The sequence below is a fragment of the Aplysia californica genome, unplaced genomic scaffold (genome assembly GCF_000002075.1).
Source record: "Aplysia californica isolate F4 #8 unplaced genomic scaffold, AplCal3.0 scaffold00305, whole genome shotgun sequence".
In the NCBI taxonomy this organism is placed as follows: domain Eukaryota; kingdom Metazoa; phylum Mollusca; class Gastropoda; order Aplysiida; family Aplysiidae; genus Aplysia; species Aplysia californica.
The window spans coordinates 680,525-699,236 of NW_004797575.1; the positions used below are offsets into that span (position 1 = coordinate 680,525).

General features: G+C 38.4%; 2 protein-coding genes across 2 annotated transcripts in view; one reads left to right on the forward strand and one right to left on the reverse strand.

Moving 5' to 3' along the window:
- Positions 1-282: 282 nt before the first annotated feature.
- Positions 283-1,160, forward strand: LOC106012253 (the record flags this gene model as incomplete). The annotated part of the gene is given in 2 exon segments (XM_013084625.2): positions 283-374; positions 604-1,160. Coding segments are annotated over 2 exon segments (294 nt in total), but the record flags the coding sequence as incomplete, so codon positions are not given.
- An 878-nt stretch (positions 1,161-2,038) lies between these two features.
- LOC101845560 overlaps positions 2,039-18,712 on the reverse strand; it is a gene marked incomplete in the record, with an annotated part of 69,507 nt that continues 52,833 nt past the window's right edge. Inside the window, 14 exon segments of the mRNA XM_035970673.1 lie at positions 2,039-4,373; positions 5,046-5,226; positions 7,463-7,573; positions 8,480-8,601; positions 9,267-9,411; positions 10,133-10,247; positions 11,217-11,337; positions 11,844-11,997; positions 13,819-13,965; positions 14,915-15,003; positions 15,662-15,764; positions 16,311-16,393; positions 17,590-17,784; positions 18,520-18,693. Coding sequence (XP_035826566.1) covers positions 4,150-4,373; positions 5,046-5,226; positions 7,463-7,573; positions 8,480-8,601; positions 9,267-9,411; positions 10,133-10,247; positions 11,217-11,337; positions 11,844-11,997; positions 13,819-13,965; positions 14,915-15,003; positions 15,662-15,764; positions 16,311-16,393; positions 17,590-17,784; positions 18,520-18,693 — 1,964 coding nt within the window.

An 18,712-nucleotide genomic window follows, 5' to 3' on the forward strand; every position in this document is an offset into this window, starting at 1 on the left:
CCCACACACACACACTTACGTGTGTGTATACATACTTGGTGGCATCATAATAATTATGACAATTTAAAAAAAGTCGTAACAAGAAATTGTTGCGATGATTAGGAATATTCGTCTGTCCTGGTTATATCGGGGCAAATGTTCTTTTTCTTTTTACTTCTTGGTTAAATTGCCCTTTGTTGTGGTGCTTGGTGTTGGGTTTCCCGCCTATTTAATGTTTTGTCGGATTCCGTTTCGTTGTCGTCAAATTGTTCTACTCACGGGCTGAATGCCATGTCTCACCAGATCGCCAAAGTGCCTTTGTACAAACATGAGAAGAAAGTATTGGCCGACTTGGTGGAGGCACAGGACGAGGAGAGTGACATGATCACGTACAGGTAAGATTTTTTAAAAATTAGTTGGTGATGATATGACAATTTTGAGGGGGGTGGGGGGTGTCAAAGATAAACGCATTGCATGATAAATAACATAGGCCTAATATTGAAAAGTCAACGTGATTTTTTGGAGGGGAGGGGGGGGGGGGGTGTTTGTTTTTTGTTTTGTTTTATAAGCTTATTTATGTATTTTTTCCGAGTTCAATTTATTGCAAACTTTTGTCTCCGACAGGAAACTGATAAGCGCGGTGAACAACGAAGTGACGACACAGAGAGAGGTGAAAAAGGAGAAAACCGCTCAACAGCGCAGATGGCGGGAACACAAGGCACAGGTCACGGACAAGGCAGAGAGGAACGCCAGGAACGCCGGGGTCCATCTAGAGAACCTCGTGGAGAGAGTCACGGCAGCAGCTAAACGACAGTCCCAGCTGTGAGGAAAACTGACAAAGTGAAGCTTGTTATACACACATTGTCATTTCGCTAACTCAGAATTGAAAAGTTTTATCCGACATTTTAAAATTTGGCCGTTTTGAGTTAATAAGACCATGAGGTCAGAAACTAAAATTTCATGTTCTATCTCTGCTTTATCAAAATCGTTAAAATACCTGGAGTCATTATGAAGTTACTCAAAGAATTGCATTTGAAAAAGCTTGATATGTTGTGAAACTCAAAAAAAAAATGTGATCTCAAGTTTCTCAAAACTGAGTACATGTACTGAGCAGATAGAACTTTGTAATTCTGAGGTAGCCATTTATTGAAGCTATGATTAAAGGAGGCAGGTCCTCTGAGTCAAAGAACAACGTAAACAAGTTAGAGTATTTTTGTGTAGGTATTTTTGGTCAGGGCAGTGAATCACCCGAGGATACACCTTGAGCCCAAAATAATGACACTGTGATGGCTGCACATAGTTTTATTTTTAGTAACGTTTTTACGGCGCTCGCAACTGCATAAGGTCATATGAGCGCCAAGGGGTGGATGTCAACAGAGAAGTTCAAACTAGGAATCAGGCTTTCTCTGCTTACCTCTCTAGCCCCAACAGCAAAAAGTCTGCTTCGACTATCAAGGCACCCCGGAAATAGCAGTTCACAAGAGAGTGGCAAACATACAAAATAAGTAGAGGAAAAATTACGATAGTAAGGATGAGGAAAGAAAAAGCAGCAGTTCCCCCAATGTTGTTCCGGCACAGTAGGAGCATGACATTGATAAATCAGCCCATGTACAATTTTACTAGACTGTGAATAAGAACCTGGTTAATGTCCCTCCCACCCCCTCCCTTTGGGGATGGTCTAGAAACAACTTCAGTCAGTAGCACTGCCCTGGGGGAGAGAGGACACGATGACAGCCACATTTCTCCAGGCACCGACTAAATCTTTAAACAAGCTGGAAAGAAGTAGAAGGAGACACCACAGCAGAGCGACAACCAATCACTCCCAAAGACAGAAAAGAAAGAAGTCAACAGGACAACATGTCAGAAGATGGCTTGGAACAAAACAGAAAACCCAAAGATTCGACTATGTGTATAAATAATATATTGATACAAAACATGAAGTATACACAATCCACTGGGAAGAGTAAGGCGGCAAAGACACAACTTATAAAGATATATATATATATATATATATATATATATATATATATATATACATATATATATATTAATGCATAGACTTTTAAACAGTATGTGTGTAACATACGTAAACACTTGTCAAAAATCTACCAACAGATTCACATTGTATAAATACATAGGTACATCGAAGACTAGAACTTAATACTGGATACACTACGGGCTTGCATTAATAATTCTTTAAATGGGATCTGAATGGAGAAAACCTTTTCGCTAAAGGTCTAAGGTTAAAGTTTAAAAAAATAATTGATCCCATTAAGGCACATTGACGCTTCTGTACAGGATGATTCAGGAACACATCGGTATACACAACAGCTCAGTTCTATAACAACACTATAAAATAAATCACTCACAGACTTGATCCAACATTCTCACAGAGGACATCAACAACATAATCAAATATCATGAAAGAACACTGCGATATAAAACATTGACTCCTAAGTTTTTAGGTGAATTTAGGCTGAGCTTTCTCAAACGACATTAAAATTGATAAAAATTACCCTTTTTTAAAATATTGACCATTAAAGTACAATTGATAAACCCTCAAAAAACCGAAATTCTTTCGAAACTGCACGTTCCATCTTGAAACAGTGCTGGCCCCTTGCGAAGAAGCAAAATGTGGAGTCTAGTAAAAGGTGAGAAACTCATATAATTTATCTAAAAAGTTTTATCTTTGTTATCGTTACTCTGCTTCTCACATTCTCACAGCTCAAAAATAAAATAAAAAATCAAACAAAAACATGCTCTCCAAAGCATTCTCTTTTATGAGAGCTTTTGTTCACTAAACAAACAAACCTCTGCATGAGTAGGTATGATTGTATGGTGGAGTTTGAGAACAAATTAGGATAGAATCCTTTGAAGAAGAAGTGAAGTATGCAGAAATGTTTCGTCAACAGTCATGTATTATTCCGACATTAGGCTACTGGTATTGACATTAGGCAGGATATGAGGGGTTGAGATGCAAAACCTGTTACTTCCATTTTAGCATCAACTTTTTAAAATACTGCTTTATGCATGAACATGCGTAAAATGAAGATTTTTCGGTTGCTTTTATGAAGCGTGTGTTGGGTTTTGGCCCAAAACTCTTTGTGCATCTGATATTTTCCAAAATGTCATTTAACGGGTTTTGCATCTCACCCCCTCATATTTTCTACCAATATTTGAAAATTTTAACAAAATCCTTCTACTGTATATTTGCCTCAATATTGTGTCATCATGTCACTGAACCAATTCTAATACAGTAAATATGGTATGGATAATGAATTAGTAAATAATTTAGTAAAAGCGAATGATCAATTTGTCAGTAAATACCTCCCACTACAAAATGCTTGAGGCTTTTTTCCTTGTCAGATACAATATCAAAACAAACATTTCAATTCCGCATTTACACATCAAGGTCAAAATACATGACATAAGATCTTTCATGCTTCAAAGTTCTTCTCAGTTTCAGCTCCTTCTGTAGTTAGAAATTTACATAAAAAATAAGTCACAAATTGCACACATATAAAGACAAAAAAAAAAAGAACTTTCTCATACACAAATTAAAATAAAGTTTTAAAGAATCTTATTAATATTATTATTATGAGGGATATCCCATAATTCTTGGCTCATGGGCAATACATGTAAATTGATTCACAGTAACGAAAGTAGAGTATGTTAGTTTTAGAACTTATTAATTTTTATTTCACAAAAGCAATGACTTAAAAAACAATCAGAAAATCCACAAAGAGTAATATTTTTCTTTTGAGTTTGAGTTCGTAGAGATCTGATGAAAGTAAAGTGACTTTTTCAATAATACACACAATCATTTTAATTTTCTATGAAGTTAACACATGGTTTTTTTTACTTCATTATCCCACATCTGTTACAAAAAAGAACAGTAACCCAATTATTCTCAAAAGTCGAAGGAAATCTTTTCCCAAAAGAAGTACACCTAAAATCATGATAGATCATCAGCTATGAGGAGGGAACAATTCCAATGTATGTGCTATTTATTTACTTCATTGTTCCACATCTGTCATGAAAAGGAACATTCACCTAATATCCTATAAAGTGAAATGGAAATTATCTATTCCAAAAAAGATTTAAAAAACAATACATAAAGAACCATGACAGCAACAATACACATGTTAAAAAATCCTGACAGATCAGAGACTATGTGGAGGGAACGGTTTCAATATAAGGGCAGTCAGCCGGAGCGATGCAGCGGCCGTTGTGGAAGACTTTGTCTGCCGTACACTGACAGCTGGCCACGCACGGCTTGAAGCACGTCTCTGTCACGTTGAGCTGACCGGCGGCCTGAGCCTGCTCACACGTCCTGGGGCACACCGGGCCACACTCGTCGAAGACTAGACCTTTACTGCTGTCACATTCAAAGGCTGGGGGGAAAAAAATACAATTCTAAATTTATACATCTGATGGCAGAAGAGGAGACGTGGAAAAGGCAACAACAATTTTACATAAGTCGGAAAATATGTTGGTCAGCAACCTCGTGCCCTTGAGAAAGGCTGAAGTCTAAAACATCATCATCAATGTCTTTCTCTCCTTGCACCAGGATATAGGCCACGCACAAACACTTTTCACATTTCTCTGTCCTGGGCTATTCTCTTGATGTGGTTCCTTGTCTTTCCTCTTTTCTGTACACCAGAGACTAAAACAGAGACTTGAATAATTCTATCATTGATGAAAATTTTAAACTCCTTCAACGAATTGGAAAATTCAACAACAGCACCCTAAGAACCATGTAGACAAATACACACTCCCTGATACATTTTATTTAAAGGGTCATTACAGAAAGGAGAATCACTGAGAATGCAATCATTAAAAAGTAGTCTTTTTTAACATTCGGAGGTAACAGTAACAGTCACTGAAAACACAAATTTAGATCAAGATGACTTCTGCGACAAATCTTTTCTTTCACTCTTATAAGAAAAATGAAAAAAACCCCAACTTTCTATTTACATAATTACAAGTTAAAAAAAAAAAAAGAAAAAAAAAAGACTGACTGTCATTTTAGGCTGATTCTCTTATCGTAACTCTGCACCACTTACCGCACAAGTTTTGTGACCTCCACTCAACCTTGACCCCAGCACGGGCACATTCGTGAGCATAGGTGGCAATGATGTCACACAGACAGTTGGGGTCGTCCATGCAGACGCACAAGTCGTAGACGCAGGAGGAGAAGAATGGCTCTGGAGAGATGACTCGATGGCACCTTGTGAATGGTGCACCCTGCAGGAACATCAAAAGAAAATCCAAATAGGTTTGCAAAACAGTGACTTTATCATTTTATATATATATATATAAATTCTATTTTCGATTAAAATTTTAACATTATAATCAATGTCTTCAATATCAATAGATTTATAAATTGAGCAGTGACAAACTGTGCATCTCTAGAGTGCACTGACATTTTACTGCTTTTTAAAACTTTTGACTCACAGGACAAGATTAAAGATTAAACAAAAATTATGAACAAATTCCATTCATTATTTTTATTCATATATTAACTAAACAATAGTAAACCAAGTATACTGTCCGTACATCATAACCAATACCTTACTTCATAACTTAGATTTATAACACTCATTACCATTCGCGGGGACTGTCTATAATAGTGCTGCGGCAACAGAAAGTAAATATCATGTCCAAAGTCAGGACACTGCATGCATGGAAGAAAAGTAAAAACGGAATATCTAAGATTTCCCCTACTTTCACTTTTGGAAATGTCAGAAAAAAGCAAGACCAATGTTTTTTGTTTGATTTCAGCCTAAAGCCAAGACAAAAAATCATTATCAACATGTCCTTGCTTCACAAATGAAGATCTATGACAGGCACGGTTCATGTCAATGGCCAGCACATATTTTGTAGCAGATAAAACAAATCTGGGACAAGCAGGTCTGGCTGCAACAGCTGCAGGTAAAGATCTGGTCTGGGAAAGGTCCTGAAGTTTTGCGGGTTCTTCCTCCTCTGCTTCTAGTTCTTTTACTCCGAGGGGGATAAACCAACTATGCCGGGGCCCTTTTTTGTATTAAATAAAAAAATTACGAAAACGTCACTAAATTGGTCATTAACTCATTCGCGACATATTATTTTCGGCTTGTGGATAAATTTTTTTAGGGAGGGCGAAATGAGATGATGACTAGTGCGAAGTTCACAGGTCTTGGGGGCCAAAAATTCAAATAAATATCAACATATCATATACCAACATTTTCAGTATGGTTTGTAGAATATATCTGTATTGTTTATTTGAGTATTTTTCAACTTTGGTTCCTGTAAGAGGCGATTATGCAACACAATTGTGATTGGCTGCGGATAAAATTTGAAAACAAAAAATTTATAATCTCAGATGAAACTCAAAAAGTATATTTGCACCTAGTCAAATTATACATCAAAATAACCATAACTGTATATAGAACAGGAAAATATTGAAAAATGAGCAGTTATTTACATGCATTCCATAATATTTGTACATTTGGATCATAACCTCCGATATTGAAAAAAAATAAATTTTTAAATAATTTTGAAAAAGGATCCCAAACAGAAAAAAACACTTGTATCTTATATGGAATTATTCAGAATTGCAATTGGAATAAACCTATACATGTCTTGGGTGGTACTTTTTGAGTAAATTCACCAAAGAGTAGTGATTTTGGGGAGACAAAAAATATTTTGACTATTTAGATCTAGGCCTACATCTAGCACTCAAAAATATTGATTTCTCAATTACAGTGCGCTGGCAATTTGAGTCCAGTAGTATCAATATTATAAAGAAGAGCCCTACACTTCTTTAGTGAGCAAAATAATGATACATTTTGTTGTGTAAAAGTACTAAGACTGGTGTCTGGGCTATAATTTGGGCTTCGCGATAAAACAATGTTGTATAAACTTCGAAATCGGGTTCCAAAACTGAATCAAAACTTCCGATTTTCGGTGGAAACGCTTGACCCGGAAGTCAACTTTATATTATGACCTTTATTTTAACATGGATATGTGGATTGGAATAGAAAACAAGCTAAAATTGAACGTCGGTTCTCGAGCCGCCATGGGCAGCTTAGCATACTGACAGCACTTTAGCCGCGCCGCCCCCCACGGCTCGGCGTAGCGAATGAGTTACGTCAAAACAAGTGAACCTGTTTTGATAGTTCTTCATCTACTGAATGAAATCCCCAAAAAAGAGACCTGTATTGGCAATTGACGAAAAGTAATTTCATGTCGAAGTCGTCATAAAGGAATGTTCTCGAGCTGCTGCCAGCGACTCACCAGCACAGCGCACAGCGGTTTGCTGAAGATAAAGTGTTAAAGTGTCCCATGGATAGATGCCTTATCTGCAAAGAGTGCCTGACAATCTGAACAGTGCAAGAGGCTCTGAATCTGGTAAAAAGGGCCACACACTAACTTTAGAGTATTGTAGGACCCTCTGAAATCACTGGAGTCCACACTACAGAGTTTACAGAAAATAACAAACCTTTAAAATTGCGCATCTAGTGGTGGCCTGCTTCCGAATCCTGTACCCAGCCGCCACACAAGGGTTAATGTCTTTGGCATCGACACAGGCGCCACCAGACTGCTCTTTGGTCTGAAAAAAAAAAAAGAAATGAAACTTGTTGTAGTTCACTTAACTAACTGAAGTAAACCAACATCTGGTAAAATAGCAGCTTGCACCGTATGCTTCCCAGGAAGTTGAGATTGTTTCAGAATAGATAATAACAGAGATTGTAAAGCGCATAGAGCTTGCTGTTGAGTGGGAATTTGCACTCTACAAATGCGGTCTATTATTACTATTATTATTATAATATAGAAAAAAATGCAAGAAGGGAAGTGGGAAGTAGTCGTTTGTCTTGGACAGATGGTCATTGAAGCAGGTTTGACTGTCCTTTTTCTGTTGGGGAAACTGTGTCCCACTCAGCCTGGCTTGGCCCTGATAAGCACAGTTGAAACAGCTGTCCTTAAATCTTCTCAACTATGTCAAACATCAACAATCATTTATAATCAGCTGACATACTTTTCCTCGAGGCAAATACTTGCCAGGTTCTGTTGATAAAAGAATTTAGGGTAATAAAATAAAGGGACTGGTAAAAACAATATGGTATTGGAAAGGTGGCGTCTGATCCAGATGTTATGTCTTGCTCGTCACATAAATAGAATTGCTAAGTACTTTACTGATTTCTTTTTTTTTTTAAATTAGATAAGCACATGCACATTTCTTGTAAAGTACTCAACATTTACACAAAACAATGGACCACACTCAACTTGGTCCTTTGAAAAATAGGAAAAATTTGGGCAACAATCTAAAATTAATCAACTGTTGCAATGATGACATAAAAATATGATTACTTTATTTATTCATATTTGCTACAAAAACTGTTCCTTACAATCTAAATTCAAAAACTGCTGATGGACAGAATTTAACCCTTATTTTCTAAACTTGTAAGAAAAAAAAAGAAGAAATATTTGAGCAGGAATAAAAAAACTCAGAACAGACCTTCCAGCTGTTCCCAAATGTTGCTGGTGAGTTTGTGATCTGTCCCGACTTTGTTCTCAAATCGTCTTGTGGGAAGCCATTGAAATTCCCACACAATCCACAAAGTTTCCTCTTGAAGGAACCTGGAACACACAAAAATATGCCCAAAAATGCATTGAAACAGACAAAGTCAAATCCTTGTCCCACAGATAGTCAATAATAAAGTACATAATGGGGTCACTTTTAGGTCAATGTCAGCATTATACACTACTTGCAAATCAATAAGGAAAAAATACTCACAAACATTCCTTTGAAAATGACACTGATTCCTTTGACTCAGCTCATAGACATTTTAAAAAACTAACAGCTTTCATTACTTTTAAGAAAGCTAAAGTTTAATAATAATAGTTTATCAGCCAATGACTGACAAAGACCAATGCATCTGCAGAGGAGAATATTTCTTAAGTGAAATGAAGAAATAAGATTTGTCGCATCTGCTTGGGCCATTGAGACAATTCTAGAAGAGAAAAGTTTGAGAAAGATTAGCAAAATTGAGATACACAATCTGCCTTTGACAGTGATAATGTTCGTGTCTGAATACATAAATAGCCCATCTCACAAAAATAGAACTGTTCATCCGGTTCACTTGTACAGGGATCCTACATAAACGTACAATTTGCCATTTCTCAGTTTCAACACTTTCAAGAAATCAACTTTCCTAGCACAAAAGCTGAAAAAGCCTTTATTTTCAACCTTGTCTTTCAAATTTCCTCTCTACCTTTGTTCAGACAAACATCACACAACACACCTGGCACAGTGAGCTCCCCGTAGCTGGACCCATCCCACACGACCTGTACGCCAATCTCTGTAGACAACAGCAACGTCCTGCTAGACTCTTCGATCAGAAGGTGAGGTTCATACAGGTACGGCAGATCCACACGACGTCCGTTCACCTGAGCAAAAACAATTTCTCTTTGTCAGATTAAACAGCCTGTATCTAATGGATTTCTTTCCCTCTATTCAAATCTTGTAATTAACATTTTAAAAAAAACGAAAAACAAATTAAAAAAACAAAAACAACAACCAACCTCCTAAAAAAAAAAAACACAACCCCCCCCCCCCCCCCCCAACAACCCAACAATCTACCTCCACTCAAGTTGAAATGCTTGTCTTTTTGTCTTAACATGTTTTGTTTCAGAACCCAACACTTTGAATTTGTTGGAGTTTTTTCTAAAACACTCTAGTCGTGAAAACTTCTTGGCTCCTGACTGTTTCTGTCATGATCTGCTCAATGATATGCATGTGAGGCATAGTGGTAAGATCAGGCGCCTTGTCAAAATAATGAAATGGAAGAAATCGTCAATTTTCGGTCAGTTTTGGAAATTAAAAAAAAAAATTTTTTTTTTTAGCTCAACACCTTGTGTCTATTCAAAAACATTCTAATGTGTGGATTTTATGGAAAAACTTTGATTGAAGGCAGAAATATGTTATATTGCAGTTTCCAAGGACCTTGAATTATGGAAGTCCCCAAACTTCTGTCAACAGAAACCTCGAAGTCCAAACGTCTTACTCTGCTCACCTCTTTTGTATGTTTGTCACTCTGTTGTGAGCGCTGTAAAACCTTACTAAAACAACAACAACAAGACAAGACAACCCCCAGCCCGACCCACTCACCAACACATCGCGGCCCTGTAACAAGTCCACCACAGCTCCGGCCACAGTGACCGTCAAGTTCTGGGCCCAGGAAACCTCGCCCGGGGCACCACGGTTGTCATGCTGGACCTCCACTCTGGGGGGGAAAAAACCACACAGAAAAAGTGAAAAAAGTTCTTTCCAGGCCTAATTATCGATCACATGTAGTGAACACTAAAATAAATGAATCAGACAAGAATGTATGTGAGGCATTGTGGTGAAATCAGGTGCTCATCAAAATAATGAAATTGGAGATATCGTAATTTTTCCACCCGTTTGGCAATTTAATATTGAATTTTCGTTTTTTTGCTCAGCACCTTTTACATCCATTTAAAAACTAATTTCTGTGCAGAATTTACTGAAAAACATTGATTAAAGGCTTACGAAATGTAAATTTTCAGTTTCCAAGGACTCTCAAGTTTTGGAAGTGTCAGCACACTTTGGGGGCCATTTTCTCGCTAATTTTACCTCTCAAACCAGGTGACCCCCACCTCATTCAATTGCAAATATCTCAACTTTTATTCAAGATAGATGGATTTTTTTTTTCTTCAGAATATAGAAAAATGAACAAATTTTAAGATTATCCAATAACTCCATATGCCGGAAAAATGATGGTCGCCTGATTCCATTGCATCGTAACATATGATATATTATTAACATTCATTTTGGAGATTCCTTTCACATTGAACATGGCTGTGCAATAAGCTCAGAGGGTATCATAAGGTATCATAAACACTTTGACTTTGCAAAGAACACAGTATTGTGAGCACAATTGTCTAATGATTAAGTGACCAAGGAAGACGATCTATATGCCAGTTTAAAGTCCTGTATGTTACGCTCCGGCTATGTTTATAGCCTGACGAATAATACGAGGGTCATGTTACGACCTAGATGCATTTCATCATAGTTGGCAAATTAGGTCCAAGCTATTGATGCACACTCATGACACTGTATCCCTTTCATTTCAACCCTAAGGCTCACATGATTTCACAACATCTCCTTTCATGTTCTGCAAGATTCCAAAAAATCTTATGAGCAATCACCAACTTGCTGGCTGTGAACTCACCTGAAGACATCGTTTTCACAGTCTGCAGCCATGAGATATCTACAAGTGCCCTGGAAATGAAGTGTGGCTCCATCAAATGTTCTGTAGTGGGGGTCGCCGAACACAAGGCATGTACCTGGTCCTGGAGGTGAGAAGGGGGGAGGAGAGGGAGGGGAGGGGGAGAGGGGTCCCAGTCCCCACAGATTGGATGATGAACTACTTTTTTTTTCCTATGCAACTTTTTAAAAATCATTTAACATTTTTAGGAGGAAAGAAAATGGTGGTTGACTTAATCTAAGCAAAACAAGAAAATTTCTATAAACTCAAAGGTTCAAATGAAAAAAGCAGACCTTGTTTCAGAATCAAAAACTGATTTGCATGCTCCTACGATTTAAAAAAAGTTATATATATATTCATTTTTCTTTTCTTTTTCTGTAAGAGTGAGAGAATATAATCAAAAGTAGAGATATTTCCTTAAAAAATTCTTATCAAAATTATTCTTTAAAGTAAAGTTCACGTTTTACCACTTAAAACATGACATCTTGGTTATGAATAAATATATATAATATATATATATATATATAAATATATATATAAATTGATTTACTGATTTACATCAGTTTAGCACATAGCTCAGTCTAAGCTTACGTTTCTGACAAACAGGACAGCACTGGCCCGGAGTGGTGACAGGAGCCTCGTCCTTGGCACAGTCGACAGTCGGACAACGCTTGACGTTACACGTGACACGCCCGCCCAAGCACCGGCAGTTGGTGCACTCATCCACTGTCCACTCCTCTCCTGGCTGGACCACCAGAGAGAGAGAGTTAAGAAAAGTAGAAAGACGGGAAAAATGCTATTTAGACTTACGGAAAAGAGGGAGAGAGAGAGAGAGAGATAGAGAGGAAGAGAATTTTAGTAAAGAGAAACACATACAAGTCATAACTGTCATTTAGGCCACAGAAAGAGAGAGAGAGAGAGAGAGAGAGAGAGAGAGAGAGAGAGAGACAGAGACAGAGACAGAGAGAGAGAGAGAGAGAGAGATTGAGAAAATTTGAGTAAAGAGAAACACATACAGGTCATAACTGTCATTTGGAGCGGGAGAAGACAGAGGAACAGAGAGAGAGAGAGAGACAGAGAGAATTTAAGTAAAGAGAAGTACAAAGATAGGAAAAAATGCTATTTAGACTTTGGGAAAAGTGGGAGAAAGGGAGAGAGAGGAAGAGAGAGAAATTTACGTAAAGAGAAGAACATAAACAGGAAAAATGCTATTCAGACTTAGGGGAAATTGGGAGAGAGGGGATAGAAAAAGAGAGAGAGAGAGAGAGAGAGAGAGAGAGAGAGAGAGAGAGAGAGAGAGAGAGAGAGAGAGAGAGAGAGAAAGAGAGAGACACAGAGAGAGAGAAAGATAGCATCATTCTTTAAGCCCCAGAGGACAATATGCCTGACAATAGCAAAAAAGCTCCAGGCTTATTCTTTGACAAGACAAAAATCTTACTACATTCATTAGAAATGTTGTCCAAAAAAACTGCAAAAGTAAGGGATTACAACAGAACTTTCAACTTTTCCTTAACTCTTCCCACACTAATCCATGATACATTGTAGATATCTAGCTACGCCAGCATCAATCCCCTCATTTATCATTGATATATATCTCCACTGCAAAACAAATATTTTTCTCAATGATAGACCAAATCTGTGAAAACGTATCATTTTTTTCTACCACTGTGTTCTCTGCTGTGGTTATTTTGTCATTGTTTTAATATATTATTACTACATGTCTACGTTAAAAAAATAAAATAAGTCCAGAAACTGGCCTCTCCTAAAACCACTATGACCCTATCCCATACTCATCTACCACAACTATGAGAACCCGCCTGGCACAGAAAGAGTTAACGAGAGGTGATCAAACCTGATTGTTGACAAAAACTCAAAAGCAGGGGATCCTGTAATTTATACAGATGGTTCAGTGAAAAGAGATAGCAGGGAAAAGGGGATGGGGATTTGTTGCATTCGCCAACAATAAAATCATACACAGTGCATCTGGAGCCTGCACAGACCTACATCATGTATGCGAATGGATATTGAAGCCATCACCAAAGCACTTGAATGGATGACCCAAGATTGCCCCCCACACAACCAATGCTGTTCTCATCACTGATTCCACGTGTATCCTAAGAAGGATCGAAAAAGGTTTCCTAAGACCAGAATGGATTCAACTGATCGAAGCAACGATCGCTCACATGGATTTTCTGCTCTGGCCATGAAGGCGTTAAAGGAAAGGAAAAAGCCGACAGACTGGCTGGAGGCCACCTCAGTTGACAGCACGGTTCAACCTGACAAGGTCGAGATCCTGAAATGTCTCTTTCGCCCCTTGATTGAAGAGGAAGATAAGGAAGCAGAGGTCAGTACTGCTGTGGAGAGGATGATGGTTTTGGGAAAACAAAAAGGAAGCAGAAAATCCTTGCAGGAAAGAACAGAACAACTTTCTACCAGATATGCACTGGTACAATCAATAGAAAGACCTTCAGCAGCATTTTTGAGAGAGCAATGAAGCATCAACGAACATGTCTGGAATGCAGGGATGTTTCTTCCTGAAACAATAAACAATGAACAATGATCCCACCTGGTATGTCCTGGCCTGGTAGAGACAGGTGGCGTCCGGCACAGGCTGACACATCTCACAACATTGACCCTCGGGGATCACAACTCTCTCTGTGCTGGCACAGCTGATCGGCTCGCACGACTGGATGCTGCACTTGATCTCAGCGTTCTGAAACAGAAGCCATTTTCTTATCATAAATACACTTGTCTACTTAACTGCTTTCCAGTTCCATTACGCGTTGGATAAATACATACGCATTAATAATAATAAAAAGCATTTGTATAGCGCAAATTCCCGCCCAACAGCAAGCTCTACTCGCTTCACAATCTATACTATTACCCCAGCAAACCTGAGAGCATTCTGAAACAATCTCAACTTCCTGCGGAGCAATCCGTTTTGTGTGATCCCATAGCAAAAACAAAATTGGATATGACAAACAAACAATAAGACACTATCTCAGAGAGCATGAAAGGTGCTATATTCCTGGAATTCAAGAAAGTTCTAGAATTGTTACAGACAAAGTTATCTTTTAGTTTAGTTTTAGTAAGAGTTATTTGGCACTTGCAACACAATAAGGTCATATAAATGCCAAGATTAATGATGGTATGAGAGAGAAACAATGCAAAAAAGAAGAAGAGACAAGGACAATAGACGTTTGATAGGAAAGAAGGAGCAAACCATACCAGAGCACCCGCCAACCACCCAGTCAAAGTTATCATCTTGTGAAAACACTCCATAACACTGATTTATCACCTGTTCAAATTCACATTCAAATGAGTTCCCCCGTATATTATCAAGCCCCATGATTCTTGTGAGTTACAAGTAAGGATATACGGTCACACCAATATACCAGCATCATTGTCAATTGGAAAGGGTTGTCATGTGATTTGTTTGACTTACTTTGTTACTGATTGGGAAAGTGACATCTAAATTATAGCTTCTATATTGGTTTCTTTTTGTGAGGAGACGGGGAATTGGGGAATGTGTCTCACTGTATCATTCGCAGAGGATTTAGACCTAATAAATTTTTTTTTTAAAGCTGGAAAAAAAGCCCCTTAAACTTTTTAGACCACCAACTTTCCGAAAAAACTGTGCAGGCTGCTCATCAAACACTGACCTTACAGACACAGGCGATGCACGGGTCCTCAACAGCCGTCCACTCTGACCCTTCTCTGTAGTACTTGGCCTCCGATAGGTCATAGCATGCTGGGGAAAACAAGGTCATGGACACATTGGTGAGATATTTTGGTACTTTTTGGGCATTTTCAATCAGCGTATAATCTTTTACTGCATTGTTGTTGAGGATGTTATTACTAGTGTAAGTCGTTTTGAAGGTGGAGCACTTCGTCCCATCAAGATATTGGGCTCAAAGAAAGCACTCAAAGAAGAACGAGAAAATAAATCGTTTGGACTGCTCTCAGATTTGAACAATAAACGTCCATATTGTAGATCAAGTACATAACCTGATTTTACAGCACTTACAACACAATAAGGTCATTATAAGTGCCAAAAGAAACAAAAAATGCAGTTTTTGGGACTTCTGAATAGACACAAAGGTCTTGAACATCTAGCTCTCACTGGCAAAACTGAAGGCAAATGAAGTAGGGGTAGGCCCAGAGCAACCTTCTTAGGGAACCTTAACAAATAGGTAACGGGGAAAGATCAGGGAAACGTAGCTTTTTTAAGAGCATCCAAGAAAAGAAATGAATGGAGAACCGTGATCGCTGATGTCTGCTGCAGATCTGGCACTGGAGGATGATGAGGATGATGAAGCGCCAAATATTAGATGTTTTACAAGACAGTAACAAACACAAAAGAGAAGGGGAGAGATAAGGATCACAGATGATTTTTTAAAAAGAATTACCAGGACACGAGGGGCAGCACTGGCCAGCAATATACTCCTGGACGTCTGGTGGACATGTCAAGGCTTTGCACTGCTCCTTCATACACACCCACATAAAGTCCTCCTGAAATACACACATTGGAAATACTCAAGCATACCTAGTGTACATTAGTATGAGGTCTTTAAGAGCAAAATATATACTTGTTACTTGTTACTTGTTTCTTGTCGCTTGTCCTGGGCAACAACGTCATTGCACACCAGACAGGTCCATAAGTGCTCAGTTCCTCTCAGCACTAAAGCCTGCTAGGTATCCAAAATGTAAGTGAATATAAACACATTTTCAAAAGTAAGAGTAGTGAGTCATTAAGAATTGTGTATAAAATTAAGCATTGAATAGCAAAATATGCATTTCGATAGAGTAAATCCAGGGCTGAGAAACAGGAGGAGCTCTCTCCAGGGTAGGCTACAACAACACATGCCTATTTCATATGTCGAAAAAACAAAAATGGAGCAATAAGACAATCTTTCTCAAAAATAAAATAAAAGTATAACAAAAGCAAATCACTCTACACTCATGAAAAACAAAACAAATCAAGATGATATTTATATTTTTCATGAAATTTTAGAACAAAATGATAACCAACTGAAAGTCAGATCACACAGATCTTACCTTGCATTCACAGAAGAAACAGGGATCATTTGGTCTTGGTCTAGTAATTTTCCCCAAGTCTTCAATGGTACATCCTGTAGAAACTGGAGAAAATAGTTTGTCCATGAAACTATACCACAAATAGTTTGGGTCAAGCTGTCTTTCCAATGACACTTAAATCACTGTCACAGAAACAAGCAATGCAAAAAAAAACCACAACAAATATTCATATAAACTTTCATTTCTTAGGATAATACTTATATTTAAATATAAACTGCACTTTGTATGAAAGGAGTGATTCTAACACAAAAAAACATACTTAGGTAGAGATTTTACTCAGCTTTTTTTTTCAGGTTTGTTCTCAAATACAGGGCTGTCTTTATGAATCAGAAGGTGTTTGGTGACTGCTCTGATGTGGTCTGTTTTTTCTACTTGTTTTCACAGTAACAGTTATTCTATCTTGTTTCTGTTCAAATACAGTCATAATTGAAATTAATCTATACTTTTGTAATGCCCCAAAAATTCAGAAAACATGGGTGCCAACTCTAATGTTGAGGCAATATTAAGGTAAGCCAATGTTATGTGGCCAGTCAAATATAAAGATGGTAGGTGACACACTTCAAGATGGGGAATAGACTAAGATAGACTGAAAGGAGGACAGACAGATCAAACAAGTAGGAACGAGGTAAGAAGTTCCTTGAATTATTGTTACACAGAAGGGAGGGGTGGCATTGGTTGATTGGGCTTATTACATCGATACGAGGCTTTAAGTGTGGAAACAAAGGAGATGTTCAATCATTTCTATTTTCAATTGGCCTATATGGTGCAAGCACTGGTGTCGATGGATTAGTAAGACTGATGCACGCAATTGTCAAAGTGGGAGATGTGAAGTTTTGACACGCTTGATCTCACCATGTATGGCCTCTGGACCCCCTCCCTCATAATTCGCTTGTTTGAGACAGAATGTGTATAAGATTAAATTTTTCCCCTGCTCCTTTGCAATTTCATCTCGGACAGATTTGATTCAACAGTTCAGTTCAAGAAACTCATAGTCATATGCCACATTTTTATAAAATCAATTAAATTTTTGCTTTCCCATGCCGCACATCTTTCTCCATCCATCACATCTTTTCCATGTCAGGATTGGACTGTAAATGACTTTTTCCATAGTCCGAACCTCACATCAAAAAGATATGTGATGGAAAAAGATCTGTGGCATTGAAAAGCAAAAAAAAAAAGGTAAATCTTATAAAAATATGCCATACGAATTTCTAGAACTGAACCATGGGATTGTACTTACAGCTCTCGTCACAGGTGGGACAACACGAGCCGGGCACTGGATCCCTCAGACTGCCCGCTGGGCAGTTGGCCACACTGGGACAGGTGTTGTGCAGGCAGCGCAGGTGGCCGTCCTCGCAGAAACACGAGTCACACGGGTCGCCGTTGGGCGTGAACTCATCCCCATCCCCGTACAGACGGCCATCGTAGTTGCATGCTGAAAAGGTAGAGTTTGACCATGTGATGAGGACAAAAAAGAATTAAGGATTATTCTTTTCTAACCTTTAAAGGAAACAGGCTTATCAGCTTCGCTAACAGGTTTGTCAAGGTATGTGCCGTTTAAGATGATTGCCCAGATTAGATGCATGTAGACTTGAGAAAACAAATTTGGGTATATACCATAATAATGATAATTGAATATGCACAAACTTTTTCATGGTAAGCACCATCACCTTTGTTAATGGACTTTTCATTACTAACCACACTTCAAAACAAAGCAAAGCAACTTTTTTTATTATCCTGTTTTCATTAGAGAGTCCTAGGTCAGCTCCCACTGGGGTTTTTTAAAGTCTAATTTCGTACACTTGGCAAATTTGAAACGCTGATTTTCTGGAAGAAAGTTGTCCTCTATACACGATAATATACAATTGCAACTTACTGCCATGGCAGTAGTACGGCTGGATGACAAACTTGTTCAGGAAGTGGAGATGCAGGGTCTGAATCTGAGAGGAGCCATAATCTTACCATGTAACTACAGTTGAAATTATCCAAGACAGCCCCTTACTGCTGAGGAGAAAAGTGGTTGTCTTGGACAGGTAGATGTCTTGGACAGCTTCATTATACTAAGTTTTTTAAAAACATATGGGGGGAAGAGGGAAGCGTTTTTTGTGTATAGGTGATAGTCTTGGACAGGTGGTTGTTAGAGCAGGCAGGTTCGACTGTTGACACTTACTGGGGCACACCGGGCAGCACTGGCCAGGCACAGTGACCGGGTTAGAGCACGGTACAAAGCACTCCGTCTCCATACAGGTGACCAGGCCAGCGTTACAGGTGCAGGTGATGCACGGGTTGTCCTGCATTAGCCAGCTGGCGTTGTCGTCATACAGGATACCTCGGAATGTACAGCCTGGATGGAGGAAGGGGGG